The sequence below is a fragment of the Leptidea sinapis genome, chromosome 9 (genome assembly GCF_905404315.1).
Source record: "Leptidea sinapis chromosome 9, ilLepSina1.1, whole genome shotgun sequence".
Lineage (NCBI taxonomy): Eukaryota > Metazoa > Arthropoda > Insecta > Lepidoptera > Pieridae > Leptidea > Leptidea sinapis.
Genome location: NC_066273.1, coordinates 8,943,746 through 8,964,488, shown reverse-complemented (window position 1 = coordinate 8,964,488; position 20,743 = coordinate 8,943,746). Strand labels below are relative to the sequence as shown.

General features: G+C 36.3%; 2 protein-coding genes across 4 annotated transcripts in view; both read left to right on the top strand.

The window, feature by feature from the left end:
• Window positions 1-6,210, top strand: part of LOC126966224 (cytochrome b5 reductase 4) — a 44,430-nt gene extending 38,220 nt beyond the window's left edge. For all 3 annotated transcript variants that reach the window (XM_050810172.1, XM_050810174.1, XM_050810173.1), the window contains 3 exons: window positions 2,100-2,200; window positions 3,587-3,676; window positions 5,224-6,210. In XM_050810172.1, coding sequence (XP_050666129.1) covers window positions 2,100-2,200; window positions 3,587-3,676; window positions 5,224-5,455 — 423 coding nt within the window. In that variant the 3' untranslated portion in view covers window positions 5,456-6,210. The remainder of the gene's footprint in view (window positions 1-2,099; window positions 2,201-3,586; window positions 3,677-5,223) is intronic.
• A 4,088-nt stretch (window positions 6,211-10,298) lies between these two features.
• Window positions 10,299-20,299, top strand: LOC126966239 (FAS-associated factor 2). Its single transcript, XM_050810199.1, has 7 exons — window positions 10,299-10,629; window positions 10,727-10,976; window positions 11,475-11,658; window positions 12,385-12,654; window positions 13,371-13,545; window positions 14,615-14,752; window positions 17,800-20,299. Exons 1-7 carry the CDS (start codon window positions 10,495-10,497, stop codon window positions 17,956-17,958), a joined length of 1,311 nt encoding a protein of 436 aa, XP_050666156.1. The 5' UTR covers window positions 10,299-10,494; the 3' UTR covers window positions 17,959-20,299.
• Window positions 20,300-20,743: the final 444 nt, after the last annotated feature.

Here is a 20,743-nt window from a genome sequence, read left to right as displayed (position 1 = left end):
TCTAAAGGAATAAATTTTGAGAATATAAATGCCTTTTTGTGCCTTTTAACGATTGCTGCACGCCAAAATCGTCTAATTTTCATGTTACCCGACTACGGTGAAGCAAAAAAGAATTCTCGTATATTGTCTGGTACCTGTGTATTTGTGAGGGTATGTGTGAATGTTAATATGTTCCTTCATAACTTCTAAACTACTAAAAAAATATACCTATTCATTATTGTGTTCTGGTCTGCAGGGCGCCGTAGCTAGTGAAATTTCTGGGCAAATGAGACTTAACATCTGTCTCAAGGTGACGAGCGCAATTGTAGAACCGCTCAGAATTTTTGAGGTTTCTCAAGGATCCTGAGCGCACGGCATTGTAATAGGCAGGGCGTATCAATTATCATCAGCTGAACGTCCTGCTCGTCTCGCCCCATATATTAATAAAAAAAATATTAATTTGACAAATGAGGTAATATTAGAAGCGGAAGTTACTGCTAATAGGTATTGTTGTTATTGAGAAGATCAATACTGTCGCAAATCCATTGCTGCGTGTGCATTATACCTAACTGCTAATTTACAGTTGTCTGACTTTACTTTCTTTTGGCGATATAATAAGCACTTTTGGATTTTGCAAACTATTTTAAAACTACCCAAGTAGATAAATCAAATCAAATCAAAATCAGTTTATTCACGTAGGTCACGGAATACTTATGTATACAGTACTTATGAATGTCATAAAAAAAAATTCTTATTGAATCTACCGCTACTTCGTAAAGGGTTGAGCTAATGAGAAGAAGTAGCAAGAAACTCATTGCCACTTTTTTATATCAAGATTTACATTTAAGTACATGGATTTACAAATCATTTCAAATTACAATATTATATGTAAAATGATGCAACAGACACACTCAAACGTCAAATAGTCAATGAAAAAAAATTTGTAATTTGCAATTCTAAAAAAATAAACCAGCACTATCAATGTTGAGCTAGGTTATGCATTTACCAGTGGGAGGCTCCTTTGCACAGGATGCCGGCTAGATTATGGGTACCACAACGGCGCCTATTTCTGCCGTGAAGCAATATTGTGTAAGCGTTACTGTGTTACGGTCGGAAGGGCGCCGCAGCTAGTGAAATTACTGGGCAAAAGAGACTTTACATCTTATATCTCAAGGTGACCAGCGCAACTGTAGTGCCGTTCAGAATGGTTGGGTATTTCAAGAATCCTGAGCGGCACTGTATTGTAATGGGCAAGGCGATCGATCAAAAAAAGTTATGCTTGCACGCAAGAAGTCATACTTCTTTAGCGTAACAAAGCAAAAATCCTTAAAATTATTTATTCCTCTTGCTATTCTACTTTTGTAGAAAGAACAATATTGTAAAAATCTTGCAAAGATGGCTTTGACAATAATTAATTATTAAATAACAAACACGGCTGTACGGGCCTTTGCCTATCCTAATAATGGACGAAGCAACCAAAAAAAAAGGAACGTATGTCGCAAACGTCAGAAAATTTTAGGAACCAACTTCAACCTGTTACTAGTGTGTTACAGCGATGCGCGCGCATCTTAAAATTTCATTCTCATAATTTTTTCATACCGCACCTAAAGAAGTATAACTTCAAAAATTCAATAATTAAACATTTTGGGGTATAAAAAATAGATAACGACCGATTCTCAGACCTATCAAATATATCGTACATAAATTTTATCATACTACAATAATCATTATATTCGATTACCATCTTGCATCTTTATTGCGTATCTGTGGATGGAATAGAATAATATTAAATTCGCGATACAGAAATGGGTGTTGATCATAATAAAATGCTGAATCATAATAAAATAAAAATAAAAAAATTGTCAAAAAATAAAAAAAAAATATTTAACGGTGGGTGACCCTTATCATTAAGGCGTATGATAATAGATTTTGGCCGATTCTCACACTATCCGATATGCACATAAAATTGCATACAAATTGGTTTAGCTGTTTCGGAGGAGTTTGGTACCAAAAACCGGGACACAAGAATTTTTTATATAAGATAAATTCACCTCGTTATCCAACGAACAATATATGAATATTATTGGGTCTACTATAAATGGGGTCATTTATGCTTTCAGCTGAAATCTGTGAAGACGGTGTATTTCATCGCAGCAGGGACCGGCATCACACCCATGTTGGGACTGATGAGGTTCATGTTGTCTAGGTCCAACCCCAGATGGTGAGTGCTGCCAGTAATGGTTTTTGTATTTTAATAAATTTATCCAAACATTCTTAGACACAAACGCCTTTATTTAAAAACGTTTTCAGGCTAGAGGGAGGGTTATACAATAAATCCTAACACAAATTTTAGAAATGTGACTGCAACAATAAATAGTACTTCAATAGTTTTTTAAATTATTTTTTTTTTGGTTCCCGTCATATGTCCCCTGGCAAGCTATTAAGCAGATGTGGCATTCTTTTTCTTTAAAGTTCTATCGCCAAAGTAATAATTGTTTACTCGAGGTACTTCAAGTTTGCCAGATGTCATCGAACGGGTGCCATGATTATGACAAGTTAAGGTTGGAAAATCTTGAGAGCCATGGTAATTGAAGGGTAATAGGTATTTGTGCGTTTTACTTATAAAATTTGTAATTTGTAATACTCCCAGTATTACCTACAAATTACAAATTTTAAATAACTTTGAGTGATTGCCTTTAAATTTAGTTTTTGTTTTTTTCTTAACAAGAAATTTTAAATTGCTTCGAGTTATACGTTTTAAATGTAAGACCATAACTATCAAGAGCGTAGCTCATAATTGAATCTAGTAATGAGATACAAACATAATAATGGACCTTAAAATTTATGCGATAGAATCTACCTAAAAGTTATACTCCTCCGTCTTCTGTATAACCTGCTGCAGCGTATGTATGTGGTGCTAAAGCCTTCCGGCTTGTTCGGGAGGCTGGAAGTCGTCGAGCCTGCGCACGAGATTCGCGATAACCCTAGAAAACAGCTTATATACAAGGCTAAGAAGTGATATAGGTTTAAATTGAATAGTTTCTGAGGGATCTTAAGTTCAGGAGTACCACCAGCTCTCAGAAGCTCGGCTGTAATTCCATCATCACCCGGCGCCTTGTTGTTTTTAAGCTGTTTCAGGGCCGTACTAATCTCGTACTGGCTGATGTCTGTGATTGTCTGTGAGGATACCGGCTAGATTATGGGTGAAGCATTAATGTGTAAGCATTACTGTGTTTCGGTCTGAAGGGCGCCGTAGCCTGTGTAATTACTGGGCAAATGAGACTTAACGTCTTATGTCTCAAGGTGGCGAGCGCAATTCTAGTGTCGATCAAACCTGTTCTCATACAAAAACCTAAAGGAGGTATTTCTTGTAATCGTGAAATATTCTTTTTTAATATGTTTTGGTTCTAACTACTGGCACCGCTGACAGTGCTAGTAGACCATGGACCCGCCTACTATTACAGTTACGCAACTAGCTACAGCTTATTGATACAGTTTTTGCTTACATCATTATTATTATTTATGTATAAATAATTATTAGTTCGTTTTTTCTTGTGGAAGATACTCGAGTAATCCTCATAGCTCAAATTTTTCTTTCTTTTTGCAGTGAGTCTTTGAACCTGCTATTTTTCAATAAGACTGAGGATGACATTCTCTTTAAGGAGCATTTTGAAGGCGTGGCTCAACAAGATGACAGGTAGCTTTCAGTTATGTCTAGAGCCCGTGGATGGATGTCTTGTGCAAATGTCAAAAATGACAGATTTCTTATTAACTGCCTATGACGTAACATACCACGTGACCTTAGATAATAATTTATACGACTCTCTTGCTGGTAGACAACCGATAAAAACAGGCCAGGAATATAAGTTTAGTGTGTGTGAAAAGCAACATCTTAAACTCGCTGTGCGTGAATTGCTCAAAATAGAGGTTAGTTCTAAAGTCTATTTTTTTTGACGTTTTCACAGCTGTCATAATCTATCTAGACGTATAAATGATCTAAGCACGAGACCATTAATTCCGTTGGTCAAATGAACTTAATTTATTAAAAATAATTCTTAAAGTCAATGGCTGACAAAGTGCTTTTGTGCCTGTTTGATATTCGTCATTTTGGCCATGTAGCGAGAGTCTGCGGTAATAAAACTAGTAAGACAACTTAATGGGCATCGTAGAAGATGGGAAATTATTTACAAAAAATATTGTGTACTTTATTACGTTCGTTCTTGAAGTATAAATAACACGGAAATCTTCCCAGTATTGTACGTTCCTTCGCAGCCATTTCTATTATACGTCAAAATTAGTTCTCTGGACGCTCGCGAGTGGCTCTTCAAACAGGCACAAAAATTTGCGGTCAAACATATGGAACAGCCTGTCCAGTGGTATTTAAACAGGCCAGTGCTATGTATACTACTAGACTAGCTCTGTCGCCTTAAATAATTGCTCACTGATTTACGGTTTCGACGCCGGAACTCGTTTAGTACACTGCGAGCAAGCGACCACTGCACTGTTTTGTAAGCCGTGAACATTGTTTTCAACAAACTAACACCGATTTTGTCTAAAGTGTAATAAAATAAAACAAACCAATAAAACTTTGTCATTATTATTACATCTACGTTTGCAAGACATATTCATGCCTGCTCTCTGCGACACAATTGTTATTACAAGCTTCTTATCTAGTAGTATACATAGTCTTTGGTTGAAATAAATGATTCTCTATAAAATTACGCGTCATAAATTGTGTTCAATTTGAAAAGTACTATATTTTAAATAGTTTTAAAGTACAGTAAAGTAGTGTATTTTATTACTAGAATAGGGCTGGGTGGATGGTGTTCGTCTGTGTTGGTGGCATCCTTCCAAACAAACTTTGTTTAAGTAACTATAGCAAAGCTTACCAGTAAAGTTTTAGTATTGCACAGGATGCCGGCTAGATTATGGGTACCACAACGGCACCTATGCCTGCCGTGAAGCATTAATGTGTAAACATTATTGTGTTTCGGTATGAAGCGCGCCATAGCTAGTGAAATTACTGGGCAAATGAGACTTAACATCTCTTGTCTCAAGGTGACGAGCGCAACTGTAGTGCCGCTCAGAACTGTTGGGTTACTCAAGAATCCTGAGCGGCACTGCATTGTAATGAGCAGGGCGTATCAATTACCATCAGCTGAACGTCCTGCTCGTCTGAATAATAAAGAAACTCAACCCGTTTATTATCAATATTTTTTTGTTTATTTTCCTCTTCATTTTCAGGTTAAAAGTGTTCCACATACTTTCCAACCCGAGCTCGCCGTGGCAGGGTATGAAGGGCCGAATCTGTATGGATACTTTGTGTCAAATTATTGATCAGGACTCGATACATTCCTCTGAAGACGGTAGTCATTTTGCTTGTCTCTGTGGACCTACGGAATTCACATACACTGGCCTAGACTTGTTGAACAAAATAGGATTCAAAGAAAGTTTTATGCACGCTTTTATAGGTTAACAAATGCAGTTTTCATGTAATTAAAGATTTTATATTTGCTAATTTATCACAAATGTAAGTAATGTATGTGCCTATTTTAAGTAATTTAATTTTACTTTAATTCTAATGATTAGATCAAATAATGACGGTAAGGCTATAAAAAGATTTGGGCTAAAATAGTATTTTGGGAAAGTTTCATAGAATAAAAGACATCATATATCTACACGTATTATATTTATTATATAATTCTAAATATTGTAGTGATATTTTGGTGAGCTTTGGCATGATGCGTTCCAGTAATATCTATTTTTAAATAATAGTGAGTTGTTCAGATCTCTAGAGAATATTATTGTAAGGTATAGTGCCCTTGGCTGTAAAATCACGTCCTTTGAGTGAGACTTAGAAGTAATATAATATGTGGGTAGTTGTAAGAATGTAGAGTATTTGTATAACTGTATATAAAATTTTATCTTCTTACATATGCTTCAGTACTTACTACATTATTTATATTGTATAGTATCTTAACTTAAAGAGTAACTTCAAATAATATAAAGAGTTACCATGCCTAGTAAATTATAAGTATAAATTTGTATAAGTAATTCCATCCAATTATGTCCTTTAATAAATTATATGTTAAGTAATATTTATGACAAAAGGCACAAGTTTTGAAAACGATTGGATTTTGTTCTATTCTTTAGTTTCATTTAGAAATGGTATGTATGGGAGGTGAGGTGGCGTATACTTACATAAACATTGAATAAAAAATTGAAACTAAATACTTGCGCGTTATTTTTCTTTTATTATAATAAGTAGTAATATATCAGCGAGGCAGCATTTTATCCATGGCCCGATTATAATACCCGATAGATGGCGTTATTTAAAAGACGTCAAATGCTGCTTCCTTCAGAAATGGCGTTTGAGTGAGGTCTATGCGCACGATACGCCATGTGTCATCTCAATTGACAGTGACGCTTTATTTTAGACGTCATAAGTGACGTTCGTAACTGATGACAGAACTAGTGAACAGGTTGGAGCTCGTTAGAGTAAAAGTGTTCTGTGGTCAGTCGTGTTGCGTTCGGCGGAGTCACACGCAGAGCTCACTGCGCTTTTTATCCGTTTCCATCCGTACCTATTGTGTGTTAATTATTGAAACTAAGTTAGCTTTTGTTGAAGTTTAAAAAGTTTTGGATACTACCAGCACGACCCACATGGCGGCGACAGCAACCAAAAATGGCAGCATGCGTATGGAGGAGTGGAAATTACGAGGTGCTTCCCTTGCTATCACTCTGAGCAAGGCGTTGAAAGGACAGTCTTCCACGTGGCGGAATTCACGGAATTCAAGGCGCTATTTAATTTTAAGTAAATATTAATGTCTGACAGGGCTGAGACATTGAAGTAAGTGATCATTGACAAGCCAGTTTTGCTGGTAAGGTACAAGCAGAGCTTCACCCCATTCCCAATGTCGCGGTTCCGTGGCATACATGGACGCCACAGTCAAATTGAGTGTCAAAAACCATAAAGAAGAATATGTTTTCGTTCTTTACAAAGATTTCACGGAGTACGTACTTCATCATACCAACTCAACATTGACACGGCACGTAGCATTCGCACTCTCAGAAACGCCACGTCGTTGTTTGGCGCTCCCACGCGAATTATTGCCGATCAAGGCTACTGTTTTGCGAGTCGTGAAATCTGTGACTCCAGTAAAATTCAGTTACATTTTATAGCTACTGGTAGCAGTAGAGGAAATGGACAAGTCGAACGAGTTATGCGCACATTGAAAAATATGCTCACAGCTGCAGAGACTGGTAACCGTTCTTGGCAGGATGCTCTTTCTGAAGTCCAGTTGGCGATCAATTGCACCCTTAATCGCCAGACACAATCACCCCTTGGTAGAGATGTAAGAACTTGGTAGACAAAATCAATATGAACAAAATTAGAGCTCAAACTGCAGATAAAATTGCAAGCACTTCCCTATAAAATGACAAAAGACGCTTTAGCTCGACCAAGCTGGGCTAGCGTTATGAACTTATCGATAGGTGACTTTGTGCTTTTAAAAAAACGAAGTGCGTAAACACACAAAAGTGGTAAATGAAATGTTTATATCCCGCGTTTATATCTCGACTGACATGTCAGTAGTTGCGCGCGCAGGCGTCGCGGCCGGCGACATACAGCTACATACATAACCTCAAGTACAAATGACAATTCAAAGTAGCTACTGGTGATGGTGATCGCTAACGCATATCATTAACGATTCAGACTCTAAGCGGACGTACAAGTACGCCCATGATCGTTTGCGAAAAATGCCTGAAGGTCAAGTCGTGATAGATGATTGTGATCATAACGAAGTAGATGCTGAGGCGACTGGGCCTGGTGGTAGTTAACACAATGCTTAATGGTGCTCGATGGAGGTTCCAGTGGGGACACTGGAGGGAGGCGTGTCCCGATGTTATGGCATGTGTTCGATGGAAGCATATTGCCGTGGTGATAGTTTGTTGACGGTAGCGTTTTTTGAAATTTTAAGCAAAGCGTTATTCTATTGACTTAAGATCACGATAATGTTATGCAATAATAGACCTTCAGCCATTTTTGCATCTTTTGTTTTTATCAGCTGTTATGTGAAAAGATTCAGTTGTGACAAACGTAACGTATTTAGTGATTGATGATTTTGTGTGATCAATATTGATAGTGATTTTTGTTTTATCCTTACCTATCCTTTCTGGTCATTATTTGGTCAGAATGACCGAGTCTGATGATTGCTGACTTGTCGGTGGATTTTCTTTGAAGGCGCACACGAGGACGTGTGATGGGGCAGGACGGCAGTCAGCGAGGCAGCGTTTCATCGTAGTCCCGATAGCAATACCCGATAGACGGCGTTATTTAAAAGGCATCAAATGTTTCCTTAAGAAATTGCGTTTGGGTGAGGTCTATGTTCGGTTCCGCACGATACGTCATGTAGTGACGCTTTGTTTTAGATGTCAAAACTGACGTTCGTAACTGATGACAGTACTGGTAAACAGGTTGAAGTCAGCTGTGTTGAGGCCTTCGGCGGAGTCACACGCAGATCTCACTGCGCTTTTTATTCGTTTCCATCCGTAGCTATTGTGTGCTATTATTGAGTCTAATTATTGAAATTACGTAAGCTTTTGTTGAACAAGCCGACTAGACTCTTACTTCGTGTTATTTCTTGAAAATAAACTAAAGTATGCAACGTGGTGAAGAGGGCGACGGGGATCATTCGATTTAATGCCGCACGAATGACCCCGTGCTGATATATATGATTTTATAAGTTCCTCACTTATTTAGCAGCACACGATAATACACGGTATCTCATTACACATTAATATTCACCACCATCAACATACTCGCACTTGTACCGCACTGATCGCGATACAAGTGCGATTGAAGTTCAACGTTACTAATGAATCAATGAACCCAGCGCAGGGCGCACCTCTATATTTACCCCCGATCTGACTCATAACACACTAATACTGACCAATATTAACAATATCACATTCTTTCGAGGCTACAAATGGCAAATCATTAATGTAGACTAGAAATAAGAAAGGTCCTAGGATTGAACCCTGAGGCACACCCAGCCGCATTACAGCTCCTGATGAATGTTGATTATTAATTACTACCTTCTGGGTTCTATTAGCTAAGTATGTAGTAATAAGATCAAATGATATGATGAGCTTATTGATAAGGATAGAATGGTGTAAGCAATCAAGTTCAATACAAATCTATATGTAGCCATTTTTTTATTCCAGTAAGGTAGTGCTTGCCACTATAATATCGACAAAACATTTATAAATAAAAAAGTGTGAATATAAGAAAAAAAGGAAGAAACATGCTGTTGGGTTAACTTAATATCTCTTGATCTTTATATCAATTTGGAATATATGGATTATTATTAGAGAAGATGCCGACTGCTCTCCAGGTAAAAGAGCAGTTGAATGATAAAATAATGTTTCGAACTCATAATAACGTTTATTCAACCCTATAAAAGTTCGGCAACTTCTTTTTATCTAACATTTTAAATTTTATGGATTTGAATCACTTATAATTCATTCTAGTGATTCAATTTTGAGTTGTAATGTTTAGAACTTATGCTGCAAAGCTTTTAATTTTTTAGACGTTGTGAAGCTGTTTTTGATTGTATCACAATAATCTTCATATTAAGTATCTTTATTCGACGAGTGTTATTAATACGCGGCTCAGTAAATGATTTAGGAGTAAAACAGGTGGAACACATGAATCACTTGACGTTCATGGTTAATCTATAACATAAGTTTTCTAGGGATATGATTCTAAAATTATCCACAAAAAAATATTTTCCCTACATTATAATTTTCCATAACCAGGGCATTGGATGTTTTCTTAGCTCAGAATTTTAGATATATACAAAATATAAATTGTTAGTTATAATATTGGGTAATATATTCTTTTTGAAGCAGTCATATTTATTACTATATGATACTACGATGTTCATCGTATCGATGACATTGACTGCACAACACTATGCAACCAATATTTAGCATATTTTCTTAAAAATTGGTATAGAGTTTATTTATTTATATACGGAAACCATAAACATAAGTATATAGTGTCACAAAGTAAATTCAAAATCCAATATTTTATAGGAACGCAAGACATGTAATTATTGATTAAATTATGCGTAATTGGGCTTTCCAAAAACGTAATATAAATAGTAACACTTTTTTTTCGTTATAATAGTACTATAAATCACACTCACAGGTGAAAAGTCTCAAAAATTTGTCTAGACCTAGAGTCTAGAGAAAAGAATATTTTTACTCTAAAGTCTAACGAGGTCTAGATAATTTATGGTTTGTTTATGGAACAGAACTGGAAGATGTCGGAAATATGAAGGATTTGAGTTATCACTTATCAACAAATAATATTATTTTGATCTCGATTCTTTACCAATGTAGAAAGTTTTAAGTTTAAAAGGCATTTCTTTGTGTAAATATTATACATGCTTAGGAGTGTTTATGCGGACCTTTAAGACTTTGCAGTTGTAATAGTTTTTTTTCTGAAAAATGGATCTGGAAGACAATGCAATGGGTTTGACCCCTGAGCAAACTGATAAAATATTACAATTTCAAGATCTAACAGGAATTGAAGATATGTCAATATGTAGAGACGTTCTACAAAGGCACCAATGGGATTTAGAAGTAAATTATAAAATATTGTTGATGTTTTTGGGTCACAAGGTCTGTCTTTATGGGGGCCACGCAGCGACGAAGCTCGTTAATTTATTTTTATTTGTAGGTTGCGATACAGGAACAACTGAATATAAGAGAAGGCAGACCGTCAGTTTTTGCTACGGAAGCAAGAGCCCCGCCAGTTGTTCATGACCACATAGCACAGCAACTTTTCACAGATGACACACCTGAAGGCCCTGGTGGAGTAAGAGGGCTCTTCCAATATGTAGTCAATTTAGTTGTGTCTGTGTGCTACAACACCTTATCATCAGTTGTAAATCTATTATTAAGTCTTATTAGGAATGATGACAGAAGATGTAAGTATCACACTAATTAAATTTTATAGGTGAGTCACTCATAAAGTGAAAGTGGGATGGTTTTATATAGTATTTGGCTTAACCCAGTTTTAATACATAATAATATTATGTTTTGTAGTGGAAGACTCAATGAAAGATTACACTTGGTTACATATTCATATCAGACTAACGATATTTCATATTAATATACAAAGGTTTATTATAGATATATAGATTTGTTTTAAATTCTCAATACATTTGTTTACTTGATACTATGTATTAAATGATGACTTAAGGAGGTCTGTATTAATGGCCTATATAATATGTTCTTTACATGGAAAGTGCACTATAATGTAATATGTGGTGTTAATTGTTGATAAGGATGTAGGCTTTGATGGGTATCTTTTATTTGTGGGTAGACCCCCAATGCCCCGAAGGATGAGCAGTCATAAATTGAGTGACATAAATATTTTTGATAATTTAACTAAATTGATATACAGTGAATATACTTTGTTGCAGTGGCTACCGATCCCCTTGGAGATGTGATGGGATTTATTGAAAACTACAGTTCTCGCTATAACAGTCACCCTGTGTTCTACCAGGGTACATACACTCAAGCCTTAAATGATGCGAAAAATGAGTTAAGATTCCTTATTGTGTACTTGCATTCAGAATCACAGCCGGACACTGTAAATTTTTGCAGGTAATCGTTAGAATTAAATTTCTAAACAATCATATTTTGGAACTTGATAATTTTATTCATAAGTGATTACTGTTTATAATACACAGGGAATTTTTTATATAAGTCCCTACTTATCTTAAAAATTCCTTGTGTATTACCGCTGGTGCATTTCAATGTCAATAGTATTGAAAATGATGTGGCAAAATTCACATATTTGCAAATTAAGTGTATTTGCAATACACTGAAGACAATGATATTATTGACTGCACATTATAAATGCGACTTTGGTGAAAACCTTCTAAATTGTTTATCAGCACACTTCTGCTGTGAAACAAATTCATTATAACAACAGGGATAAATAATTCTTGATGCTATGAAATATTATTGATAAATTAATAAAAAACGTAATTCGTAAAAAATGTAACATAATTTATAAATTTTTCTCACAAGTACTTAAATGGAGATCTATTTCGACCTTCCATTTCCAGGGGAGTCTACAATAAAATAACTCCAATTTAGCAAACTTATACTTTTGAAATGTCATATTCACATGGAACAATTTTTCTGATAATAGTTATAATGGTTGTAATATTGTTGTTCGCGATCCAGACGTCGTGTGTTACAGGTTGTCTTGACATAATTCATGACCCAGTCTGGATAGCTCCCTGGCATTCCTTTTGTACTTTCTATTTGGTGATTACAAAGTATAACAAGACACAAGTTGACTAATATATTTACAAATTACAGAGGCACCCTATCAGATCCTGAAGTGATCGAGTTTATAAATATCCATGCATTATTTTGGGGTTGCTCAATAGATACCACAGAGGGTTGGCGGGTAGCTCAATCCATTGGTGGAAGAAAATACCCATTGCTGTGTGTTATGTGTGTGAGAGACCATCGTATGACAGTAGTGGCCCGAAGTGAAGGGACATGCACTCCTCAACAACTGTTAAATAGGCTACAGCGAGTTGTTACTGAAAATGAACCATATTTGTCTGCTGCTCGGGCAGATAGGTGAGTTGCTTTAGTAATATATCAGGAAAATCAATCTTTGACTTGTCATTTTTGATTCACCTGTGAAATCGATTTTTTTTTACTTTAATAAAACTGTGTGTGCCAATTGCAATATTAAAGTAAGTAATTAATTACAAACAAACAACATTAATATGTACAAAAATAATAGTAAATAAATACAAAATTTACTGCTATTAACTAATACATAAACATCAATACCGTTCATCCAACTTTCTCATAAAAACGCAAGTAATCCATTACAACGACTACCATCCATTCGCAAATATGTATGTCACAAGCAGAGTCGGTATAGGTGAGTTGGTAGGAGCCACCATACAACACACCGGGCTCGCGAACAATATGTGCCTGCGTCTCGAACAATAATTGTCTGGTGCAAAGATTCCACATAGCTCATCATGCAAATTCGGCGCATATATCGCCTCTGAGAATTTTGCACGTAATTGTGGGCTGCTGACGCTTTCACCTCAAGGGAGCTTAATAATAATAAATTGTGGTATACCCCTTTATGTAGTATTCATACATACGAATGTGATTCTGGTTTGGCTGTTAATGTCTTGTGCGCTAATTTCATAACAGCGTACTACGGTGGTCTCATGACGTTACCATATAGCAACGTGAGCAAACAGTTAACCTAAACTTTTCTTCACTTTTATTATTTCTCAACATTTATAACAATAATTTGTCTTTATTCGAAGAGTGGAACGTGAAGTGACAGCACGCCTTAGAGCGGCTCAGGATGAGGCGTACGCTGAGTCGCTAGCGGCCGACCAGGAGAAAGAGCGGAGGCGAGAGGAGGAGCGTGCGGCCCGGGCGCAGCGGGAGCACGATGACCTGCAGCGGAGGAAGGACGCGCAGCGGCTGCAGAGAGAGGTAGGTCATGATGTGGTAGTAATCAAGTAACTAACTCAGGACTGGGCAGGACTGACGTGGAGGCACATACAGCAGCGGTTCAGGTACAGAATACCATTGGGGCTATTCGGTCCCTACGCAACAGGGATATGCACCACTTAGTGGCGTAAAAACAATCTACGCGCGCCTCAGCAAACATTTCCGACTCGCTGCAGTATCGTGGCAGCCCCAATAACATTCTGAACGCATTGTTATACTTATTGCACTGCTTTTGCGCATAGTCGACCCACAGATTGCTCGTGTAAAATGAGGTGCAGTTTTGAAGTGTAATTTTTACTGGCACGGTACAGCGAGGAAATCTGCGAATAATCATATAGCCCTAACAGACATTGGCCTGCGCTCCCTCTCGATATCTGCATCATCCTTCAGCTTTAACTCGAAGGATTATGCAAATATGACATGCCCTGGGCATTTAATTACATCCGCTCTCTTCAGGTATGCCTCTCTACAGTTTTGTATCGGAATCCGATCAATCGTGCGATGGTCCGAAGGCTTTTCTATACCGTATAGGTTGGAGTGTGAAGTGAGGCAGAGCGGTCTAACCTCACCTAAGGTAGAAGCCTAGAGTTCCATACAGTTTGATTGTCGGTATAAGGGATGGGAATGGTTTCCCCTTTGTCTGAAAGTCCATGCACTCGCTCTTTTTGACGTTCAGATCAGACATTATACGAAAAAGATGCTCGCTCGAGTTCGCGGCAGCCCCAACACTATCCTGAGTGTTTTTGCAGATCGGAGGGAGTTCCCCCTTTTACAAAGGTGGATGTAGCTTCACACCAATATAAAATAATTTTGATTTAGGTACCCACTAAATTCAAATTCAAATATTTTTATTCAAAATAGTATTCAAAATCACTTATTGAACGTCAAAAACTACCACCCATTTAAAAAAGACTGCCTCAGACATGAGAAGAATGGGCGCAAGAAACTCAGCGGGCTTTTTAAACTAACATTAGTTTTTAAGTAAAACATTACTAACAGAGATATGGATCTGATCCGAAATAAATGTTTTATTATTATTATTGTTTTTCAGTTGGAAGAGGCTCGTGTTGCTATGAAAGCAAGTCTTCCAGATGAACCCAAGGCAGGTCCCGAAGCCCTTGCGTTACTCATCAGATTACCGACCGGAGAAAGACTGACAAGACGCTTCCTATTTGCAAACACTACTCAGGTAATCTACTATTGTATACTTAGGTCATACTGCTAACTTAAAAAAAAGTCTCACTCCCCGTGTAGTAGACGATTCTTTTTTTTTATGAAATTAAGGGACGAGACGAGCAGGAGTTCAGCTGATGGTAATTGATACGCACTGCCCATTACAATGCAGTGCCGCTCTTGAATAACCCAAAATTCTGAGCGGCACTACATTTGCGCTCATCACCTTGAGACATAAGATGTTAAGTCTCATTTGCCCAGTAATTTCACTAGCTACGGTCACTGACCGAAACACAGTAATGTTTACACATTACTGCTTCACGGCAGATAGAGGCGTCGGTGTGGTACCCATAATCTTGCCGGCATCCTGTGCAAAGGATAAGGCCTACCAGGTGAGTACACCACATAGCAGTGAGGCACACGCGAACCTTCACCTACTTCACCGATCCGACCTATGCGATCAAATTTAATTTCTTTAAAGCTTCCTAAAGACGCTGAAAGATGTAACTATTATTATTATGAAATTACCATTAATGATAGTTACCATTATGCTAAATAGGTTTTCTACTGAATGTACTTATGGACGTAATTCCAACCACACTCATGTCGAAATTGAGTTAAGGACACAAATCTGGTCACGTGATTCATATTAATGGACTGACAAAAAATGGCAGTTCTATTCTCACTCTTTAAATGACTTCATGACTTAGTGGCCCAACTCACATGTATGGAGCACACTAATATTTATTAAACTTTAAACACGAATTCCTTAAGATGTGATGTTTGTGGCTTGGAACGTTTTTCAGGAACTACGTCCTTATAATTGTCTGTCAATAGTGTTATATTAATAAGCTATGTAAGAGCGGACTCTTCTAACACAGGCACTATAGTGCTTAAAAGCAGGCACCAATCATGAATATTGATTTATGTACATATTTGGTAAAGAAAATAAACATTTTATATTTTGTAACAAGCGATTTGAACTATTACATTATTTCTCGTTTATTATAACGCTTAGCGCGCACTATGAAATTTATTCATTGCAATTTTTAAAGTGGGATATCCGCGTAGGTCGTCACTGCTCATAGGGTACAAAATATAATATTACTAGCTGACCCGACAGACGTTGTTCTGTATATAACAAAAAAAAAATACTGTTTTATAGGAATTTGTCAATAATTTTTCATAACATCAAGAATTATTTCGTAACTTGTGCTCCTTGTTGTTATAATGAAATTGTTTCACAGCAGAGTCATCAAACCGTGCGTCAATAAATTCTCTCACAGAAAATATGTCCATACAAAACAAATATTGGATATAAAAATAATTATGGGTCCCAGATCGAAATAAAAAGTATCCTATCTCTCAAGTTGGACTTAACTGCACTCCATGAAGTAATCCCCATTTAAATCGCGGACAAACAACGTGTCACGTAATTTATATACAGGATGTCTCAAAGTTATGGGACATGAAGGGAAAGTACCTTAAATATCGAAGATAGGCTATTCTACTGAAAGAAGACTTTACGTTATTTTTAAAAGTTAGTAATTCTGCATTCAAAGATTTTCTAAAAATTACTGGCCTCGTCTGGGAATCGAACCGACTTAAATGTAAAAAAAAACACCCCTACTCTTATGATGCGAATCCAAATGGCCAAGAACTAATAACTCTTCTTAAGTAACATAGTATTTTAAAAGAAAGTAGTCAATTAAGTGGGTATTTTTTTGTAAATTAATTAATTTAATGCTCAAAATGTGATCCCTCTTGTCTTACGCAAATCGCCAATCTTTTAATGAGTCCGCTGCCTGTTGATTTTCTTATCATTTTATGGCGAATACTCTATATGATATGACACAATTCTGTTTGTAACTCGCCCACGTTCTCGTATCGCTTTTTGTATAGCATATCTTTCACGTATCCCAAAAGAAGAAATCTAATGGTGTAATGTCCGGGGATCTGGCCGGCCATCTAATCGGTCCATTCGTACCAATCCAAGTAGGAAAATATACATTTTACGTTATTCCTTTCTTTTAATATACTATGTTACTTAAGAAGAGTTATTAGTTTTTGGCCATTCTTTCAATTGGCATTATAAAAGTAGGGGTGTATTTTTTTTTACATTTCAGTCATTTTCACCTTCTATATTTAAGGTACTTTCCCTTCATGTCCCATAACTTTGGGACACCCTGTATATTAAGATGTGAGATTTCGCAACTGCAATTTTAAATCGCAAACAATTTTTTAGCGTAGTGCTCGCTATCTCTATGTTACTGTTTCTTACTTATTGATTTTCCATTTTCATTCTTTATTTTTTTAATCTTGAGTAAGGCTACGTAATCTTAATTATCTAACAGATTAATGGTAACAAAAATTGTTTCCCTGCTTAGGAGGCCGCAAATGAGTTTCGCTTAAACAAGCGCTGTTTCATTTAATAAAGTGCCGTAACGCAAATATACGGTCCATAATACAAGACTAGTTTAATAAATACTCTGTGACGTTTATATAATAAACGTAAAAAATAAAAATAAAAATTTCCCTTATTTAAAACAGACATTAACATAATTTGGACTAGTCTCCATTACAATTCTTATTGAACGATTAACTTAGTAGTGATGTAAACAAACATAATCTTTGTTTACATCACTACTAAGTTAATTTATTGATTTAAAAGTAATGTATGTGTGTGTATTTTCATTTTTTTTTATAAAAAATAAGGGACGAGACGAGCAGGACGTTCAGCTGATGGTAATTGATACGCCTAGTCCAGTGCCGCTCAGGTTTCTTGAAAACCTCAGAAAGTTCTGAGCGGCGCTACAACTGCGCTCGTCACCTTGAGACAAGAAGTTAAGTCTCATTTGCCCAGTAATTTCATTAGCTACTTCACTAGCGCCCTTCAGACCGAAACAGTAATGCTTATACATTACTGCTTCACGGCAGAAATAGACGCCGTTGTGGTGCCGATAATCTAGGCCGCATCCTGTGCAAAGGAGCCTCCCACTGGTAGGCTCACTAGTAGGCAGTCTCATGGCAGGTAAATGATTTCAAAATATTATTTTGTTACAGGACCTCTACGACTTTGTATTCAGTCATCCACAGACGCCAGAAGAGTTTGAAATTACAACAAACTTTCCTAAACGTGTCCTCGCTCGGGGTCCATCGAAACTATGTGATGTCGGGCTAAAAGATCGGGACGTTTTGTTTGTTAACGATATCAACGCGTAACGGACTGTTTACGTCTCCCCAGTCCCCGTAGCAACGCGCGCGACTGCGTTATGTGTCAGATTGTTAGTACAGATGATGACACAATACAGTGTAGTGGCTAGACTAATTAATTACCATAAAAATAGCTGGCGAGGGTGCGAATAAATTTCGTTTGAAAATATTTTTGTGAATAGTTTATTGGAATGTTGTAAGGATAATATTAATTAGTGTATAGTCTTTTTTGTTTTTAAAATTACATGAGTTACATGAATAGATTTTCTTAATAAATTCTAATGTTTACGTTTTACAATATTGATTGTGATAAATAAAAGACTTATTATTTAAGTCTGGTTACGTTTTTTTTTTGTAAAGTAAAATTGGTCATTCCTAATATATTGTTTTTACCGTACCTATATGAATTGAATTGGTATACAGGGTGTTAAAAATCCTGTACTATAGAGGCTTATATTGGTATCAAGAAGTGAGTAGAAATAAATATTGATTTAAAAAAAATAAAAAAAAGCACATAAAAAAATATTAACGAGTCCAATTATAAAAGTTTGGACACCTGTCTGCGGCAATTTAAATTTTCCCCCGCCCACACACCCATTTCATTCATGTACCCTGCGAAGAGCGTGCAGCAAAAACAAGTTTTGTATTAATAATAAACACCGCCTTATTCTGAAATCGGAAAAAGTTGTTTTTACTGTAGCATTTAAAATAAAGGATTTTGATTTTTCATCTTATTTTTAGTGGCGTCTCCGCATTCTACTTCAGATACGTGTCAATTATTGCATAGGGTTTTTTTACGGTAGTATATATATCTTAATATTACAATCAGATCAAGGAACAGTATTGTTTATACTTTACGAATATACCAATACCAACTATTCCTACAACCCCCCATTTTCCAATACATAAATAAACAAGAAATCTTTCAGGTTATTGTAAAGCTTACATCCAGTGTTACGTAAATACACCATTATTTCATTGATTCGTCAGTCACATCTTGAGTGACATTCGGTCGATTGTATAGTTCGCTGGTGATTCCATGATACCTCTCTTAGTAGCATAATAAATAAATGATTGGCTGAATGATTATGTTGAGATATATATATATACTAGCTGACCCGACAAACGTTGTTCTGTACATAATAAATAAAATACTGTATTTTATGAATTTGTCAATAATATTTCATAACATCAAGAATTATTTCGTAAAATATGCTCCCTGTTGTTTTAATGGAATTGTTTCACAGCAGAACTGCCAAACCGTGCGTAAATAACAAGTCTTATAGAAAATATGTCCACACAAAACAAATATTGAAAAATAAAATAATTATGGGTCCCAAATCGAAATAAAAACTATCCTATCTCTCAAGTTGGACTAAACTGCACAGTCCATCTGAATTCGTTCATTAGTTGAGGAGTTCACTGGAAACAAACATCAGGACACTGGATTTATATTATATTTATTACGATAATGTTGTATGTACCCCAGTCGCGCGGCAGGGAATCAGGACTATGCAAGCTACATACTGTGTTCACGTGACCACACTGTAATAGAGAGACGATTGTTCGTGAGGGACAGGGAAATAAATGAAAGGCAATAACCGAAATTTATCGATCAAAAATTTTCAAAATTAAAAAAATAATGTGATGCAGATTATTTCAATTTCTTTTAACATTGAAAATGCAATGCATTCCGTTTATAAATCATAATATCTATCTCTCTACACAAATTAAATAATAAAAACAAAATTTTTGAACTACGCGGGACTCGAACCCGTGACCTCTCGCGTTCCGTGCGAGCGACACTTCTTTCCACTGAGGCAACCGTTCGAGTGACGTATCGTTTATAAATTTTGTTTTTAAATTTAATTTGTCTTTAAAGTCATAATACCAAGATTTATTAACTTAACGTTACTCGAACGGTTGGCTTAGTGGAAGAGCGCTCGCACATAACGCGAGAGTTCGCGGGTTCGTGTCCCGCATATCTCGTAAATTTTATTTTTAAAATTAATTGATGTGTACGAGATGTATGTCGATACTATGACATTCAATACATACGCAGTGCATCCGGAATAATTAGAATAATTTTAACATCAGGTATTTGTTCGCACGTTCCGTCACAAAAGCAGATGTAGCGTAAATATGGGCGTGCAAAACGCCTAATCTCGACTGGCCTTATATTTTGTTAATTTCATTCAGTTCGGTTTTAAATAGTTAACATATTCCTTATAATTTATAATAATACGTGGTGTTAGCGATTTGTGAGTACCAAAGGTGCTGAGGGATATAAATGTGTCAGCATTTTATAAATAATATTATAATAATTGTTTTATTATTACAGTTTCTTTTATTTTTGTGTTTTATTTTACAATTCGTCGACTAGTAACAGAAAAGCTTACGTATAATCTTATAAGATAACTAAAAAATGCAGCGGTCACTGAAATTTTCTCCATTTATTGGCTAAAATAGGCACCTCCACCAGTGGGAGGCTACTTTGCACCGAATGCCGGCTAGATTATGGGTACCACAACGGCGCCTTTTCCGTTAAGCACTAATGTGTAAACATAACTGTATTTCGGTTTGAAGGGCGCCGTAGCAGTGAAATTACTAGGCAAATGAGACTGAACATCTTATGTCTCAAGGTGACGAGCGACAATTGTAGTGCCGCTCAGAATTTGTGGGTTTTTCAATAATCCTGAGTGCCACTGCGTTGTAATGGACAGGGCGTATCAATTACCTGTTCGTCTCGTCCCTTATTTTCATTAAAAAAACCTTGTACTACTGAAACGATAGT